Genomic DNA, 18,585 nt, shown 5'->3' on the forward strand with positions numbered 1-18,585 from the left:
CATTAGTGGGTATGAGGTTTAGGTTTGCAAAAGGATGGGTAGCAGAGGAGGCTTTCCTTGTGGGACAGTTCTGGTTGAACTTCCCTAAAAAGCCAACCACTTGTTTTTTCTAAAGCCTGTGGTGAGGCGGGTCAGGAGAAAGTAGAAAAGAAAGGTGTTTGGGTGCTTCTGCTGGCAGGGGTATCTCAGAAAGCCAAGATGCAAGGGCCCTGGAGGCAGCCCGTGGGCTGGTGAGGAATGACAACTTGTGGTGAGAATAGAGGTGCTTCCTCCTTGAAGGCTTCCTCGACAGGCACCGCCATTGCAGAACCAGGCATGCGCCCCAAGACCCGGGCTCACCTAGCCATCAGCTCACATCCCCTACTGCAGTTCAAGTTCCTTGAGGGCAGAGACCGCCTTCTTCTAGTCGACGTCTCATTCGGACCCACACTGAGCCCGTCTTATGTCACGTCATGGAACTGCACTGAACCATCTACCTGACAAATCCTAGGGCCCAAAATGAGTCCCAGATTGAGCTGCTGACCCAGTTCAGGAAAACCACTCACCCTCCTGGCTTCACCATCCACATGTACCGATGTTGAATAATAGGCCAATCATCCCTAGACCAGGCGAAGGGTACCTGGTGCCAGCACTGAGAACCGGATAATGGAATGCATATCGCTTCCAGAAAAGTCTCCAGGTTTCTAAACTGTAAATAACCTGAGGACAAAGGAGTCCCTAATCTGTTTTTTATCTCAGCCCTATTGCTCAGGATAGAGCTAAAACTTTGAGAATTGAATTCACGCCATTTATTTATTATTACCTGAAGTCTAAAAAGAGGATCACCTTATAAAATGTCAGTGCTTATGAATTTGCAAAGTTTGATTACAGAGTTATAAATGAGCATGCTAAACTCTAGAGTTTTATATGCAAAGCAATAAATACAGGTCACTCTGTAGCCTCTGGACTTACCCTGCACCTCGATGTAGATGGGGTCAGACACAATCTCTTCGTTGTTTATTTTCATCTTACAGATATATGAACCATTGTCTGAACGCTGCACACTGGTTATGCTTCAAAGAAAACACATAGAGATATTTACACTGAATACCCTTTGAGTTTCTGCTATAGGAAAAGAACATTCTTCAACCTCTTTATCATATGCTCTGAGTGTTAATCTTCTGTGTCAACGTGGCTAGGTCATGGCATCTAGATATTTGGCCAAATATTACTCTAGATGTTTCTGTGAAAGTATTTTTCAGATGTGGTTAACATTTAATTTTTTTTTTTACATTTATTTATTTTTGAGAGATAGAGACAGAGAACAAGTGGGGGAGGGGTGGAGAGAATGAGACACAGAATCCGAAGCAGACTCCAAGCTCCGAGCTGTCAGCACACAGCCCGACGTGGGGCTCGAACTCACAAACTGCGAGATCATGACCTGAGCCGAAGTCAGACACCCAACTGACTGAGCCACCCAGGCACCCATATGTGGTTAACATTTAAATCAGTAGACTCTGAGTAAAGATTACCCTTCACAACACGGGTGGGCCTCATCCAGCCGGCTGACAGCCATACTTATGAGCAAAGACCGAGGTCCTCCAAGGAAGAGGGAATTCTGCCTCTAAACTGCTTTCGGACTCAAGACTATAATATCAACTCTTCCCTCGGTCTCCAGCTGATGCCCTGCCTGTTTCAGATTTGCCAGCACCCACAATCACATTAGCCAATTCCTTAAAATAACTTTCTCTCGTTCCTTCTTTGGTTCTGTTTTTTCTGAAGAAACATGACTAACACATATGCTGTCCCTCCTCTTGCCTTCTATGGAAGGCTCTGTACCAGGGTTCTCTATGTTGGGGTATTGCCCCATCAAGGCATTTTGCTGCAAATTTGTAGGGTTGTTTTTTTTTTTAATTTTTTTTAATTTTTTCTTTTAACATTTATTTATTTTTGAGACAGAGAGAGAGCATGAACAGGAGAGGGTCAGAGAAAGAGGGAGACACAGAATCCGAAACAGGCTCCAGGCTCTGAGCTGTCAGCACAGAGCCCGATGCGGGGCTCGAACCCACAGAGTGCGAGATCATGACCTGAGCCGAAGTCAGACACTCAACCGACTGAGCCACCCAGGCGCCCCTGTAGGGTTGCTTTATGTGGGCACAATAACTAGGAGGCACCATGGTTTTTAGGGGCCAGGGGCAACTGTTCCAAAACCCAAATGACTTTCTGAGACTAGAACCCAATTCCATTTATAGACACACAAAGAATTTGTCTGGTCTTAATATCCACCTAATACCCAGGACTGCAATTACCTGAAAATGGGGGCTGCCATCCCTTTGTCCTGTTTGGAACTTGGCCATGACTCACATCAGGGACAGCACCTCCCTATTTGCGGCTGCCACGTGCGTGAGGGGCGTGCCAGGGTGCAAGTCCCTGTGTATTCTATGATCTCTCCTGGAGTGGTCATGCCAGGCATCTACATGTTCACATTCGTATTATTTTATTATAGATCACCTTTCTTTCGTTTTCCTTATACTATAGTTTGAACACTACATGTTGTAAAGTATCTGCTATAAACAGGTGGCCTTAGCTCTAAGAGCTTCAGAATCCTGCTTTCCACCCTTCAGACATGTTTACACACAAGAAGTTAGGCAAAACCTGCCCTTAGCTGGGTGTGGGAAGGGGTGAGGGCATGAGGAACTCTTTGAAATGCCTTCAAACGCTCTCAAAGGGGGGGACACCTTCACTGACCCAAAGGCACTGATTTCTTCTACTGTGCTCATCAGACAGAGCACAGGCTGTGGCTAGAGAAAGAAAGTAAAGAAGAAAACTGTGGAGGGGTCCATCTTCCTTTCTAGTAGCTTGTTCCCTGATACAACTTATTTATCCCAAAGCAAAATAAGACCCATCCCTCAACCCATCAAGGCCTGAAGCTTAATGCTTAAAAGAGACCAGGAAGCTGGCAAGGTCAGAGGGGATGCCATCTCAGCCCACCGGTGGCAGCCGCCAGGATAAACAAACAGCACAGCGGCATCAGGAGCCAATTTGCCACAGCAAGGCCCCTTGGACTTGAGGTTGGACACACGGTTTTGAGCACACGGTTTTCAGAACAAACATAGAACATTTTAAATTACAACTTCTCCCCAGTGATACCATGTTGCAGTTCCCTTTTAGCTTCTGATAAAGAATAAGTAAAATACACATCAAGAATGGTGTCAATCAGGGGCCCCTGGGTGGCTCAGTTGGTACTTCGGTTCAGATCATGATCTCGTGGTTTGTACGTTCAAGCCCCTCATCAGGCTCTGTGCTGACAGCTCAGAGCCTAGAGCCTGCTTCCGATTCTGTGTCTCCCTCTCTCTCTGCCCCTCCCTGCTCGCGCTCTGTCTCTCTCTGTCTCAAAAATAAACAAACATTAAAAAAAAAAAAAAAAAAAGAATGGTGTCAATCAGAATGAGGAGAACCAGAGCTGCTTGGGTTAATATTACCCAATAATGTGACTATCATCTGTCACCTACACTTTCTGATGTGCCAATCTGAGCAGTGCCCCACTGACTCAGAATACTTTGCCTTCCCCTTTCCCCTCACTCCTGTGCAGGAGTGATGTAATTTTGGAATTGCACCTGATGAACGGAAGTTGGACTTGGGGAGGACTCAGGATTTCAAAGAAAGGCCAGATCTCTCCATGCTTTAGGGCAGGGCTGAAGGTCACAATGTCTAGAGGTCACTGGGAGAACATGGAAAGAGACTTCACAGGACAAATATCTCCAAATAAGGGGTTAGCTGACCCTCCTCTAATAAATCTCCCTGGATGTCATGGTGGCAGGAAGAAAGAGGGAGAGAAGCAGGTGTCCAGAATGGTGCCTGGACCAGCATGAGTATCAGCCAGGGGCTGAATGGTGCACCTGCTTCTAGGAGCTCTTGAAGATTCTGCATGGCTGAGCAGTCTAGTTTTCTTTGCAGTGCAAAAACAAACCAACAAACAAAAAATAAAACAAAACAAACCAAAAAACAAGGTCATGGCTACCAAAGATGGGGTCCTTTCCACATATTTCACAGATTCATTTTAGAAGAGGAGTCATTGTCTTGAGGCCAGGCCCAGGAGCTGGACTGCTGATAAGATCTGACAGGCTGAGGACAGCTGTGCCTCTGAAGACCTGGCTCTGGCTCAGGGTCCGGGAACCCAGTGTTGCAGCAGCCTTGTCACATGACTTAGGTAGTCAGGAGCCAGAGTGCAAGTGAGGGCCACAGAGGGATGCAGGGCAAGGCCGAGGAAGGCAGCCCAAGGATGCAAAGTACTCCTGTGTGCGTGGTGGTGGGGGGGGGGGGATGACTGAGAAACTATTGGGTGCAAGTAATAGTTTAGCAGCACAGCTTGGACTTCAGAAATCAGACGCAAAGGGCATGAAAAGTCTAGGAGCATCTTAAGCCAACCAGCAAGGAAGGAAAATTCAACCAGGAGGAGAAAAGGAGAGCTCAAAGGAAACATGATCAAAACTTGGTCTTTAGTCATTCATATCAGGAAGAGGTCAGCAATCGCCTGGGGAGATGGGTTACGTGCCTGCATTAATTAGCAAGTCCAGACCCAGATTTTCCACAAATAATGCTACATGTTGCTTCCTAGACATGCAAGTAAAGGCTGCCATGCTGAGAGCAGGGTGGGGGGTGAGGGGGAGAAGAGTTGCTGTCCCCAACTTCTCCCCTTTCCTAAAGGAAACAGCAGGCGCAGTCTCTAGAGGCTCCCCAGCGAAGGCTCTGAGCTCAGAATAGCAATCTAGGCATTCCAACAACTGAGTAAGAGGAGTTCCAGAAAGAACACAGGAAGGAGAGCATAATTCAAGAAAATGCCCCAGGGCTGGATTCTAGGTCTTTCTTAACCAGGCCTGTAGGTGGGCAGCACAGTGGAGGAGAAAAGACCCACCAAGACCACCCATCTCTCATCAGGAGATGTCACAACTCCAAGATAAAGTGGAGGTCCAGAAGCTTCCAGAGAGAAGTAAAGTGAGTCATTCACAAATGAATCAGAACCCCACCATACTTCTCAAGAACAAATCTGGGGGCAAAAAGGAAATATATCAATGACTTCCAAATGACAACAGGAAATTATTCTTTTTGAGTTCTGTATCCAGACAAACTACCTCAATGTGAGGATAGAAAACACAATAGCATTTTCAGACATGCAAGGTCCATGCTGGTGGAGGATGGGCTCTGTGCCAAAGCGAAGGAGTAAAAGCCAAGAGGCGGGGTTGGGGGCGGTGCGGAACCTGGGCTCCAGGAGGAAATAGGAGAAACAAGGGTTAAGATGACAGAGCTGCACCCCAGACCTGGGGAGCAACCTGCCCAGGTTCTCCTGCAGGAGAAGGACAGGACAGGCATCTCCTAGGAAAAGATCAGGCCTGGTAATCACATCACTTTGAGAGGAGATGTAAGTAGAGTTTAGGGACAAATGAGAGTGACACTTAGAAAATTAAGCAAACTAACAAGCAAGGAAACTATTAAATTGAGGACAATCAAAAAGCTGTGAAGAAGTAAGATGTAACCACAGCCTACTGTATGACTCAGCTGAAAACAGCATTTACATAGCCACAAAAAACGTGAAGTCCTGGGTACTGATGTAACCAGAGTTGTAACGTTCTATTAGATGAACTCCAGGGCTAGGTGCGTGCGCGCACACGCACGCACGCACACACACACACACACACACACACACGAGTCATAAGGATTGAATACCTACAAAAGATACCCAAGAAGTGGATAACCACAGCTCCTCGTTGGGGAAGGGCTGGAGGCTGGAGCAGAAGAGAGGATTTTTGAACAGTTGGAGTATTTTACCATGTGTATGTACTGCTTTAAAAAAGGTATAAAAATTGTGTCAGATTCTGGTCAAATACAAACATCTGAACTGGGGAAAACCAAAGCCACCATACAGACTCAGCCACCGCGTCTAGACAGGAACCACCTGGACAGAGCCACAGGGCTCTTTGCATCTGCAAAAGTCCATCATACCAGGGTGGCCTCAGCTGGGTGAGTCCCAGTACGTCCTGTAAGGACACAGAGCCTCCTTGTTTCTCAGACCTATCACATGTAGACTGGCCTGCTCAGACATGGCTCTGAAGTAGCAGCTACATTCTAGAGGCTTCTTAAAAGAAATACAAAAAAGAACAAATGGGGTACAGTTCTACTTACATGAGGTACGTAGAGTAGTCAAAGTCACAGGGAAAGAAAGTAGAATAGAGGTCACCAAGGACTGGGGGAAAAGGGAATGAGGGGTTAGTGTTTAATGGGCATGGTGTTTCCCTCTGGGGGGCTGAGAAAGTTCTGAAGATGGATGGTGGTGATGGGTGCCACACCAAAGTGAATGTACTTAAATGCCACTGAATTGTATACTCGGAGAGGGTTAAAATGGTACATTTTATCCTATGTATATTTCACCATGATAAAAATATTAAAAATGAAAAAACAGTTGTAGAGAAATACAAGTTTTAGAAAACTATAAAATCCTTCCAGCTCTAGCTACAGAGAACTAAGCTAGAATTGAATTCCCAGGGGGGAATCCCTAGACTACACAAAAAACATGTCAAAATACTTTTCCTTTGCCACAAATTACCCCAATAACTGAATGTGCAGGGCCGGCTGGCCTACAGGAACATTGGCTTTTGTTTCTGTTTGAGAGTTTGGTCCCCCCAGTCTTCTGGTCTGATGGCTGGTGCCTCCCTGGAATGCTTTACCTGACCAGGGAGTGTTTCCACCCAAGCCAGAGAGCTCCTTATACCTTATGCCCGACTTTAGAGCTAACTGTATCCCAAAAAGTACCCCCTCCTTTAGAGACTCCAGGGAAAGGTCCCGGCTACACAGCATCCCGGGATCTGCACAAATGGATGAGCTACAGTTTCAAGCTGAGGCAAGATACCAGTCGGAGAGCCGAGGTGGCTTGGCTTAAGCCTACAAAGGAGACTTGCTACAAGCCCTGGAGAGATAGAGCCTGAGGTGTGCACCATCCAGGACTAGGTCAGGAATATGGGGTCCGGGGAGGGCGGGGGGTGCAATTTTCAGTGTTAATCACCAAGCCATCAATTAGGAATACCCCAACCTGCTGGCGGACACAGAGTGTTCCCTACACCTACAATAGATGTCCAAGTGAAAGAAGAAAACATGCGAATTATTAGCAAAGAATGGACTCAGCTCAAGAGGGCACCTGGGCTTGAAGCACCACATCAGTTACTTTTTCCCTTGTATATGCCCCATTATTCGTTATTATGCAAAAACAATTTTTAAGGTTTTCCCTGTACAATTTCACATACATCCTTCTGTATTTGCTTCTGCTTTACAACAGTAGGTTACAGTGGCATAGAGCAGTCAGTATTTTGAAGGCGTTTAATAATACAGGAGAACATTCATAATAGGATGTTACGTGGGGGGAACGAGATATATAATCATCTGTGTCATAAAATGCTAATTTCATTTCAGGAATATTAATTTCATATGTGCTTGGAAAAGTTTTCTCAGGGTTGTGGGCCATGGTTTCTTTCTCTGTACATGTTTGGTAGTTTCTACATATTTAACAAAATACATATATTACTATTAAAAGAACTATTTTTTAAGTTAATTTATCTATTTTGAGACAGAGAGAGAGAGAGAGAGAGAGAGAGAGAGAGGGCTCAGGGGAGGGGCACAGAGAGAGGGAGACAGAGAATCCCAAGTAGGCTCCATGTTCAGCTCAGAGCCTGATGTGGGGCTTGAACTCATGAACCGTGAGATCACGACCTGAGCCGAAATCAAGAGTTGGACGCTTAACTGAGCCACCCAGGTGCCCTTAATATAAATTTAAAATATACGCATAGAGGAACTAAGACCAAGCAGTTTCTAAAAACCTTTTAGGAACACTCTTACTCATGATGTTAAATCTCCTTTAACCTTTCCCAAGTAGGGTGGGGCTTATACTTAAATGCACATGAACTTCTTCTTTTATCATTTCCACATCCACCCCCATCCCCGGTTTCAATAAACTGAGGTTTGACCGAAAGATGGGTTGGGTCCTGAGGGGCAGAAGTGCCCCCTCAGTCCTGATGCCAGGTCCTCTCCCCTAAATCGATACTTCAAGGCCAAATCTACAAGTATGCACATCTCCTAACCTACTTTTAGGGTCAAAGACCAGAGAGCTGACTGACCCTTAGTTTTAGAATGGGGCATTTGGGGGTTCGAGTGTGGGGTCTGCCCAATATGAAAGAGGAAATGTGGAACCAACAAAAACTCAGAAAGTTAAATCACATCCACAATCCTGGTCAGTCTCTAGCAACTCACAATTGCTTCATATTTAAAGGACGCATGCTGGTACGAATTGTGGGGGCCTCTCTCTGGAGACCCCATCATTTTCGAAATTCATTACCCTTTCTTATAATAACACCTTACACAAAACTGGCTTATGTCCTAACTCCAAACACCTCGTGTTTCTCCCCATACTCCTCTGACCCCTGCCAATATACACATATGTATTTTGCACATTCCCTTAAATACACGCGGCCCATACAGGTATTCTTAAGGGCAACTCCAAGAAAATTACAAGCTAATGAATTCCATGTGTTGAAGGCCTAGAACTTGTTTTTAACTCTTCACTGTTCCTGGCAACCACAGTGGATTTCTTTCAGGGCCCATGAGATGGGAGAAGAGACGATATTGCAAGTGTGCAAACCAGGCCCCCCGTTTAAGGGTGACAGCTTACTCTCCAGTGACCCCGGGCAAGTCACCCTACTCAGAGGGACCTCAAAGTCATCATCTAGAAGATACCATATTTAGGGTCTCCAACATCCTTCTTTCTTGCCAAGAAATTACACGGATATTTATAGTCTTGATTCAGTCACTACAATTTCCTTCATACGGCTCCTGTGTCACCTGAACATTAATATACTTGAAGAATATTGTAATGGTGGACTCAGTACTGTCCCCAAAGCTACTCCATTCAGCTGAGTGTCCACGGTTTACGAGAATTCTGATCACTAAATTTGCTGTATGGCTTAGTTTGGAGGTCAAATAAGATTTTTTTTTCCCCCTTCAGAATGAGTTTATGAGACTGGAACTGAGTACATGCAAAAGTATAAATTTTTGTTCTAAAGTTCTGAAAATATGACCCAGGTCCCCTTCTGAACTCTAAAGACACAAGTCCAAAATAAGACACTGTCTGTTCTAAGTTTAAAAACTCTCCAATTTGGGGCACCTGGGTGGCTCAGTCAATTGAGCATCCAACTCTTAATTTCAGCTCAGATCATAATCGCAGGGTCACGGGATTGAGCCCTGAGTCGGGCTCCACACTGAGCATTTTGCTTAAAATTCTCTCTCTCTCCCTCTGCCCCTCTCCCTGTTCACTGTCTCTTTCTCTCAAATAAAAAAAAAAATTCTGAGTGTCACATCAAAAATATTTTTTTAACTAAAACTCTCCAATTTAAGTCCTTTAAACATCCCATGGCCCCTTAGAACACACTTGAAGCTGCTGGTCACGTGATGCAAACCTATCTCTTTGGCAAGAAGGCAACTCACCCACGGTCTCACAGCTGTCCAGTGGCAGGACCCCCATTCAGGACTCCCAGCCCAGAGAGAACAGGGCAGTGTTTTCCTCCTAATGATACCTGATGGGACCAATGTCCCGGCTCTTTGTTCCTTTAAGCCATTAAACTGCTCCTTATTCATTATTAAATGGATCATTAGAAGCTGTGTCTCTATCATGGTAAAACATCTGTGTCTTGTACTTGATGCAGAAAAAAAAATGCAGTCAAATCTCTTGAGTGGTCTCAGCCACCGGCTGAGGGTGGCAGCCTGACAGTCCCAGCCAAAATTTAAATCAACCAACGGAAAACGTGACAGTTGTGTTCTTTGCTTTGATGCTAACCAAGCCTATAACTTGGGGAAACTATGCAAAAAAAAACCAACTAAAAACAAAAAAAACAAACTCCCAAGGTGCATCTTCTGGAAATGTTGACACACTAAATTCTAACGGGAGCTGTCAGTACTGTGGTATCTCTGAGGCAGTTTTCTGAAAAGGAAACATCAAATGATTCACCAAAAGACGGGACACCGTCCGGGACTGCCCCAAGCATCAGGCCAGGGAAAGTGAAAACACACCAGATCAAAGAGGGCTCCCCTCGCTCGGAGTGCAGGAATCCTAGGGAAAAGGCACTGGCGCCAACCCTGCACGGCCCTGACCTCATTTTGAGCTTTTAATGACCACAGGTCCACCGAATTCTAGGGCTGCACATGCAAGGACAAATAAACAAGACCAAACAAAACAAAACACTCAACCCCCTCCTGGCTGAAGAGGAGCGAGTAGAGAATAAAAAAGGGATGGGGAGAAGAGAAGCAGCTGTCTCACTGTCAGGGGTACTCTGAAATACGATGACTCAGTCCTAGGGACAATGGGTTATTCCAGATACCTGCTGACTTGGCTCTGTCACCCCTCCACGCCCACCCCCAATGCATTCGGCTGGCCCCTGTCAAAACAAAGTGGAACCATGAGACGGTGACACGGTGACACGTGACACGAGGACTACCACAGTACCATGATCTGCAGGAGCAGGGGGTGTAGGGGAGGGGGGAAAGGGAGGATAAGGCAAAGGAAAGGGGTGGGAAGCCTGTTTGTTTTAAAACCTCCACCCCCACGGTGCGATTTAGCCGCCTCCACATACTGGGTAAGAAACGTGGTTCCCACTCACTGGGAGAGCTCTTGAGTCAAGCAGAGCGTGACGTGACTTGCAGGTCAGGTGGGAAGTGGTTCCCCAGAACCCAGAGCCTCTGATAACCAGCAGTTCCAGTGAGGCCAAGATCAATGTAAAAGAAATCAACAATACAGACCGTCAGCTATTAATCTACATTGTAAGTGGATCGGTGAGTTGCTAACACAGAAACTAAAAAAAAGTTTTTAACTTATGAGGTTTTTGCTTTTGATAACAACATTTAACGAAAGAAAGGAAGAAAGAACACGTACCTGAAGGAAGCGATTATTGCTGTAACTTCGTCATCTGGATAAAACTGAGTAATTGCATGATGTGCCCCCAGCAACTCCTTCCCATCTTTCCACCAAGAAATAACTGCGATGTCCTGGTACATATTAGGTATATTGATCGAACAATTAAATTTGACATCTTTATGTTCAGAAAGTATTATGTGGCCAATCGTATGATTAAATGCAAGAGGCGGGAGCTTTGACCCAGCAGAGGTCACTCCAGGATGGACTGCATTGCCCGTATGCCGTCGTCCGGGCTGGGTTGGTGAAAACATCAAGGCAGGCTGGTACCCACGGGTGTGAGGAAGGGAAGATGGCATGTGGTCAGTTTGCAGGCTTCCTGGGTATGGCAGGTCAGGCTTGGTTTCTTCCTTCACCTCTGCAAAAGCTGCAAAACAGAACACCTGATTTTTAGCCTTTTAAATAAAGGAATTTTCCAAGTAGGTTCCCAATCTCTAAGCCTCTGATGACAGACAGGGGGTATCCTCAGGGTCCTCAGAAAACATGAGCAAAATGTATTTAACACACACGTCTGGACATATATTCTCATTCACAAATTCATTCATTTGTTCACATACCTCCTAAAGAATGTTTAAGAAATAGAACTCCTCCCACCCATTTTTTTCTTTTCTTTTCTTTTTTATTGAGATGCAATTGACTTATATTAAGTTTCAGGTGTACAACATGATTTGATATTTGTATATGTGGCAAAATGATCACCACTACAATCTAATTAACTTAGTTGACTACCAGTTACAAAATTTATTTCTTGTGATGAGAACTTTACTTATTATTATTTTTTTTAATTTTTATTTGTTTTCTTGCAAGAGAGGGAGAGAGTGTGCACCTGCGAGTGAGTGGGGCGATGGCAGAGAGAGAGAGAGAGAGAGAGAGAGAGAGAGAGAGAGAGAATCCCAAGCAGGCTCCATGCCCAGCATGGAGCCCAATGTGGGGCTTTATCTCATGACTGTGAGATCATGACCTGAGCTGAAATCAAGAGTCAGATGCTTAACCAACTGAGCCACCCAGGCGCCCCTCTTGTATTGAGAACTTTAAAGATCTACTCTCTTAGCAGCTTTTAAATGTACAACACAGTATTATTAACTGTAGTCTCCTTACCGTACATGACATTGCGAGGACTTATTCATTTTATAACTGGAAATTCGTATCCTTTGACCACCTTCCTCCATTTGTGAAAATTGTGACTCATTCAAAGTCCTTCATATCCAACTCAACAGCATGGCAGGAAGGTGATGGCAACTGAGATCACTTTTCTCACTGTGTTCTCAATCACAGACTATGCCACAAATTTGACCAATGGTCTTGTAAAGGCTGCTACCGGTCACAAAGATATGAGTTTACAATTCTGGTGCCTCAACATGACCCATCTCTAGGTATGGGGGGGGATAAAAAATCAATGTCACTTATGTCATCAACAACAGAATGACTTGGAGCTTCCATTAAAATGCTTGCCTGCTGGAATGAACCTGGCAATGTTGATTTCATCTGGCCCACAAGTATTTCTAAAAATATTGGCCCACAATAGTTGTACTTCTGGCTTTTTTAATAGCACTTTTGGAGCATACATCCTATGCTGGTTGTTACGTATTCAAACACATTGGCCACAGTTGAGATAGGCAGAGAATGGGAGAGACATTGTGTGGGAAAGTGACTGGGGGTACCCAGAGGTGCCCATCCCCACTCCAGAGCTGTGCCTCTGCCACACTCAGGATGTTGCACCCTCCTGGGCTCCTGGGTGTGTATGTGCAGGGAGAGTAGGGTGGTTTCTGCTTACGGTTGTGACAGACTTAGCAAGTAAGAATGCAGGAAACCCAGTTGAAATTGAATTTCAGATAAACAACAAACAATTTTTAGCATAAATAGTCAACTAAGCTTATTTGGCCAATGGAGATACAATCAGGAAATCTGGGAGCAGAAGGAAGGATCTGAGAATTTGTTCCTCTGGTTTCCTGCCTGCCAAGTCGCTCTGGACTGCACATCTCCCTCAACTGAAGGTCAAGGCTTCTGTTAGGGAGTCTTCTCTATGTGATTCTTTCATGCCAGGTCGGCTCTCGTGGTTGCTGCATTTGGGAACTGCCTCCAGGGTGAATGCCAGGTTGGAGAAAAAGAGATTTCACTATCAGAAACCAGGGAAGGGGTGCCTGGGTGGCTCAGTTGGTCAAACGTCCAACTGTTGATTTCGGATCAGGTCATGATCTCAAGGTTTGTGATCTAGCCCAAAGTAAGGCTTTGCGGTGACAGCACAGAGCCTGCTTGGGATGTTCTCTCTCCCTCTCACTCTGCGCCTCCCCACTCGTGCATGCACTCTCTCTCTCTCTCTCAAAATAAAGAAAAAAAACTTAAAAAGAGAGAGAGAGAGAGAGAGAAGTCAGGGAAAGCTCACTGCTTGTCCTCAGCCTGAGGTCTCAGTGGCTGTGGGAGAGCAGGGGCCCTCCACATGCTTTGGGGGAGGCTATGTGGGTCAGCCGCAGGCTGGCCTTGAGCCCGGCCATCCAGACAGATGAGTGTGCTGTGATAGAAGCATTCATTTATTCCAGGGAGTGGAGGTCAGGGTGACTCTGCAGAGAGAGGCCCCTGCCTCTCCTGTCGCCGCCACGCCAGGCAAATCTTAGGCACAAGTGTGGGCCTGTGCTCTTAGCGGGAAATGGCAAAACTCTGCCTGGACGCCATCCAGCTCCATCATCTTCCTCTGAATTTGGGGATACTTTCTGCAGTTATGAATGCTCTGGCTATTTATCTTATGCCTGCAGACCCTGTGCAAGAACTCTTTTTCTTGAGGCGTTGAAGCACTTATAATTCACCTTTGCCTCTCAGATCAGCAAATTTATCGAGAGTCCTTATTCACGGACATCCATGAGACTGGGAAGGCAGGGGGTTTGTCCAAATAACCATGTTTTTCTTTAAAGGCAAAAAAAAAAAAAAAAAAAAGTGGAGTGGGAGAAGCAAATAATTCCTTGGTTTAATTTACTTAAAGACACTTAAAATGTCAAATTATAAGGGTAACCCAAGTTGGTAGTGGAAAATTCACATGTTTACAGAAGCCCAGAGAACATAAAATGGGAACCTGTTTTTAATCCCAAGCCTGCAAGATAACCTCTGGTTACAGCTGGGGTCTAGCCTTCAGTTTTCTCGGAGCCAAGCTGCTAAGTGAGCAAACTAGGGACAGGGCCACCCACTCAGAGGTCGGAGGGGCAAACCCACCCTATAATCACTATGGCTGGTTTAAAAGATAGCTAAGCTCCATGAGCTGAATTGCCAGGAGTTGGCAGAATGATTCAACTGCCAGTAAGCATTTACCTCGCACCTACCGGGTCTAAGATTTGTTGTGATAGTGTAATGGGATACAGAGAGGCACTCGCCCCAGACGGGGAGCAGCAGAGGGTCCCAGGAGTTAAAAGGAAGAAGGGATATGGGGAAGTGGGGCAACAGGGCTGTCCTGACAAACGTCAGCGGGGCTTTCCCTGGTCCCTCCCCACCCCCGACTACTTAGCCCTCCTACTTGGGGTGCTGGGGCTCTCCCCCTCATAACGTCTCCTGGGATTCCTCATTCGGTTCTTTCTCTCCTGCTGGACTGGGAGCCCCAAGAGGGCTAGCACCCACACTCTAGCCAGGTCATAGAAGACGCTCAAAATAGGCGTGTTGAATGAATAAAAGTAAAGGCATGAATTAGAGAAGGGATGTGGGAGGGGGGAGAAGGTTTCTAGGGGCTGGGGCGGTGGGAAATTGCAGAGAAAGAAGAGGCCCTAATAGTTTGGGAACATGACTGTAGCTGCAGGGTGGTGCTCCTGTGCTAACATCAAAGAGCCAGAGCAAGTGGATAGAGCTGACGGTGGAGACTCCTGGATCCTGGCTGAGGCAGCAGTGATTCCTGGAAAGTTTCTGAGCAGGGGAGGGAGATCAGAGCCGTACCCGACTCCGGCACTGACATCTGGCTGAGTGGGAGCCCGAGGAGCAGGAAGGAGGAGGCCAGGAAGAAGGGAACCCACCAGGAAGATGGCACAGACCTAACTACCAGAGTGGCTGGGAGCAGGAAGGATGCTGGAGAGAGAAGAAAGGTTGACCCCAACAGTGTTCCCACTATGGCCATCATCCCACAACCGAAAGGTCGGTCTAACACCAAGTATTTAGGAAGGATATAACCTCAGAACACAGGAGAGTTCTCAGGAGTGGTCATTATACTGGTTGTTTTAGGCAGGCCGGGAGGCTGCTTCCGGTTCAGTTTTCTCACACGGAGAAGGGGGATGGTAACCAGGGTGCCCCACAGGGTATTGCTGCCAGCAACAAAGGAGGTATCACTATGTCTGGCTCATCGTCAGCTCTCCAGTAACTGTTAGCTATTACTCTTTTTTATTATTTTCCCAGGTTACTCTGAATCAGTAAACACCTGCCGCACACAGCCCAATACTTGAGAGGGGCCGATTTACAAGGGTTGATACAGGGAGCTGCCCAACTCCTCGTGGATGATGGTGCTGGTGAGGCTTCCGCTGCACAACTTTGCTGGGGGCCAGAGGGGGTGCCGTTCATCGAGCAGTCTGTGTAAATGCTGTTTTAGAGCTCTGCAGTGCATACAGGGAGCCCTGAGCGATTTCGGATAATGTGGAAAAGGGCAAAATAAAAACCAATCCAAGGTTTTGGACCCAGGGGTCAGGGCAATGACCGATCAGAAATTATATTTTTTTCATAACTTAAAAAATTAATGATTTTTTAAAATGAATTAATTTATTTATTTAGACGCTGGGCTCAATCTCCCTAATTGTGAGATCATGACCTGAACCAAAATCAAGAGTCGGACGCTGAATGGACTGAGCCACCCAGGTGCCTCCAGAAGTGGAACGCTTTACGATTATTTTGGGAGAGTTATGGCAGGAGGAGGAGATCAGACCAACAAGGCCTGCTTATACAACAAACCTTTTAGTTCTCACTAACATGCTCCCATTAACTCATCTTTATGATGGCAAAAGGGAGCGTGGTGGCCTTGGTGTTAGATGGATAAACATTTGAGACAATGTTTAGTCAAGGTGAGAGATGTATTAAAAGCCCACAGAGACTGGGGGCGCCTGGGTGGCTCAGTCGGTTGAGCGTCTGACTTCTGCTCAGGACATGATCTCGCGGTTCACAAGTTCGAGCCCTGCGTCGGGCTCTGTGCTGACAGCTCAGAATCTGGAGCCTGCTTCAGAGTCTGTGTTTCCCTATCTCTCTGCCCCTCGCCCGCTCATGCTCTCTCTCTCAAAAATAAATAAACATTAAAAACAAAACCAAAAACAGCCCACAGAGACTGAATGAGAATTTTGTACTCTCTACATAGCATACATGGAAAAGTGGGCTGCCTCTGGCTATAATTTGGGTGGAAGACACAAGAAACTTCACCCTCCCCACCCCTCTCTTCCTTCTTTCAAGGTTGTTTCCATCTGTAGACTGGATAAGCTCCTCAAGTGGGAAGTTGAGCCTTACATAAGTAACTGCTACTAAGCAGCCTTGGATAAACGGCCTCACACCCAGGTCGGACAGCAGCTGTCCCACTGTTCCAGAAGCTGCCATCTCCCCCCCCAACCCCCAGCCTGGGAACTGCATGATGGAGCATCCCTGCCCATTCCCAATCACTACTCGGCCCTTGCCCAGATTCCAACGTCAGCTTCGCACAGACAGGGATTGTGCCTCCGTCATCGGCCTCCAGTGCCAAGCACAGGGATAGGCTTATGGGACACAATTAGCAAATGCTTATTCATCCCACAAATAAATTGGTTCAATATACTGTCCATTGTTTCCCGCAGGTTTGCCTTGTTTTTCTGAACAAATCTGTAGCTTTCTCAAAAGCTGGAGGTGACATCCTTTGAACCCAGCAGGATGAGAAACATGGATTTACTCTGCAGTGAACATTCACGGAAAAAATGGGTGTGATGATGTGGGCCGAGTTCTGAAGGGTGAGCTGGGAAGAGACATGGTCCAGGCAGGGACACTGCTGGGGCTGGGGCTGGGACTGAGGGGGGACACTGGCGTGCCTCTGAAACAGCCCCTCTTCCACCAAGCACACATAGCCGCAGTGAGCCAGCCATTTAGGGACCTTAGTCTGTTAGACTCAGAATTGGTCACTGAGGGGATATTAGTAAATAGGCCACTTTCTGTGCGATCAACTAGCACATCCCACCTTTAAATCCATGACTAATGGCTCAGTGCTTGCTGAGTGTGCATGATGGCAGGCGGGCTGGTGGTCAGTATTGTTCAGTGGTGCCCAGCAAAGTGCCTTGGTGCCTGAGACATGACCTCAGAAAAGCTCTTTAGCCTCTCTGGTGCCCTGCAAGGATAAGAGTGCCTCGGTGGTAGGACATGATCGGATGTATAGGGTCTGCCAGCACATTCTACAGATTTTGGCTGATGCTGTTGTCATTGCATTGCATCTGAACTGGGCCTGTTGGCCACCTGAAGTAGAATTTTTTTTTTTAATGTTTACTTATTTTTGAGAGAGACAGAGACAGAGCTTGAGCAGGGGAGGGGCAGAGAATCTGAAGCAGGCTCCAGGCTCCGAGCTGTCAGCACAGAGCCCCATGCAGGGCTTGAACCTACAGACGGTGAGATCACAACCTGAGCCGAAGTCGGACGCCCAACTGACTGAGCCACCCAGGCACCCCTGAAGTCGGATTTTTTTTCTTTTAATTTTTTTAAGTTGATTTCTTTTGAGAGACAGAGCAGAGGAGGGGCAGAGAGAGAGAGAGGGGGGACAGAGAGAATCCCAGGCAGGCTCCATGCTGTCAGAGCGGAGCCCGATGTGGGGCTTGAACTCACGAACCGTGAGATCATGACCCGAGCTGAAACCAAGAGTCAGACGCTTAACCAACTGAGCCACCCAAGCGCCCCAAATAGGATTTTTTTTAAGTTTACTTATTTATTTTGAGAGAGCGAGAGAGCGAGAGCGAGAGAGAGAGAGCACAGGCAGGAGAGGGGCAGAGACAGAGAGAATCCCAAGCAGGCTCCGTACTGTCAGCACAGAACCCAACGTGGGGCGCAAACTCACAAACTGTGAGATGGTGACCTGAGCTTAAGCCAAGAGTCGGATGCCTAACTGCCTGAGCCGCCCTAAAGTAGGATTTCTGAGGTCCAGGGGCAGCAGGTGGAATGGTGGCAGAGCAGGCCCCCTGGCCCTGGACGCCCTCCAAACCATGGGAAGAAGACCGGGCCGGCAGCAGCCCTGCAGGAGGAAGAGTGCAGGTGGGCGAGCCCATCCAGCCCTGCCTTGGGTGTCAGGTGCCATCAATCTGCCTTACAACCCTGGGTGCCTGGAAAGCGACAAGGGAAGCACCTTGGCCTGAGCGTTGGAATAAGGGCAGGACTGAAGTGCCAGCCGGTGGGACCCACTACTCCGCTCTTTCTACTCTTCCTCAAACAACAAAACAGACAGAGGCATCAAGCAAGCTCTCTGAAGGTCAGCCTCACTATCAGGAGGCCCAGAGGCGGGTGCAAGAGTGAGGGCTTATTCCTGAACTCCTGGGGGTTCTTTGCGTCTCACCTGCAACCTACGTGGCCCAGGGGGGCAGCAACAGACAGAGGGGAGGATGCCCTTTGCCTGAGAGCTAAGGCCTCCATTCTGGCCTGGCTGTCTGCTGTGG

The 18,585-nt window shown here is 47.0% G+C and overlaps 1 protein-coding gene across 2 annotated transcripts in view; it reads right to left on the minus strand.

The window, feature by feature from the left end:
* Positions 1-18,585, minus strand: part of MERTK (MER proto-oncogene, tyrosine kinase) — a 124,830-nt gene that overhangs the window by 85,906 nt on the left and 20,339 nt on the right. For both annotated transcript variants that reach the window (XM_027033727.2, XM_027033726.2), the window contains exons 2-3: positions 10,946-11,351; positions 952-1,052 (exon numbers count right to left, since the gene is read on the minus strand). In XM_027033727.2, the coding sequence (XP_026889528.1) occupies positions 952-1,052; positions 10,946-11,351 (507 nt within the window). The remainder of the gene's footprint in view (positions 1-951; positions 1,053-10,945; positions 11,352-18,585) is intronic.

This window comes from Acinonyx jubatus, chromosome A3 (assembly GCF_027475565.1).
Source record: "Acinonyx jubatus isolate Ajub_Pintada_27869175 chromosome A3, VMU_Ajub_asm_v1.0, whole genome shotgun sequence".
Lineage (NCBI taxonomy): Eukaryota > Metazoa > Chordata > Mammalia > Carnivora > Felidae > Acinonyx > Acinonyx jubatus.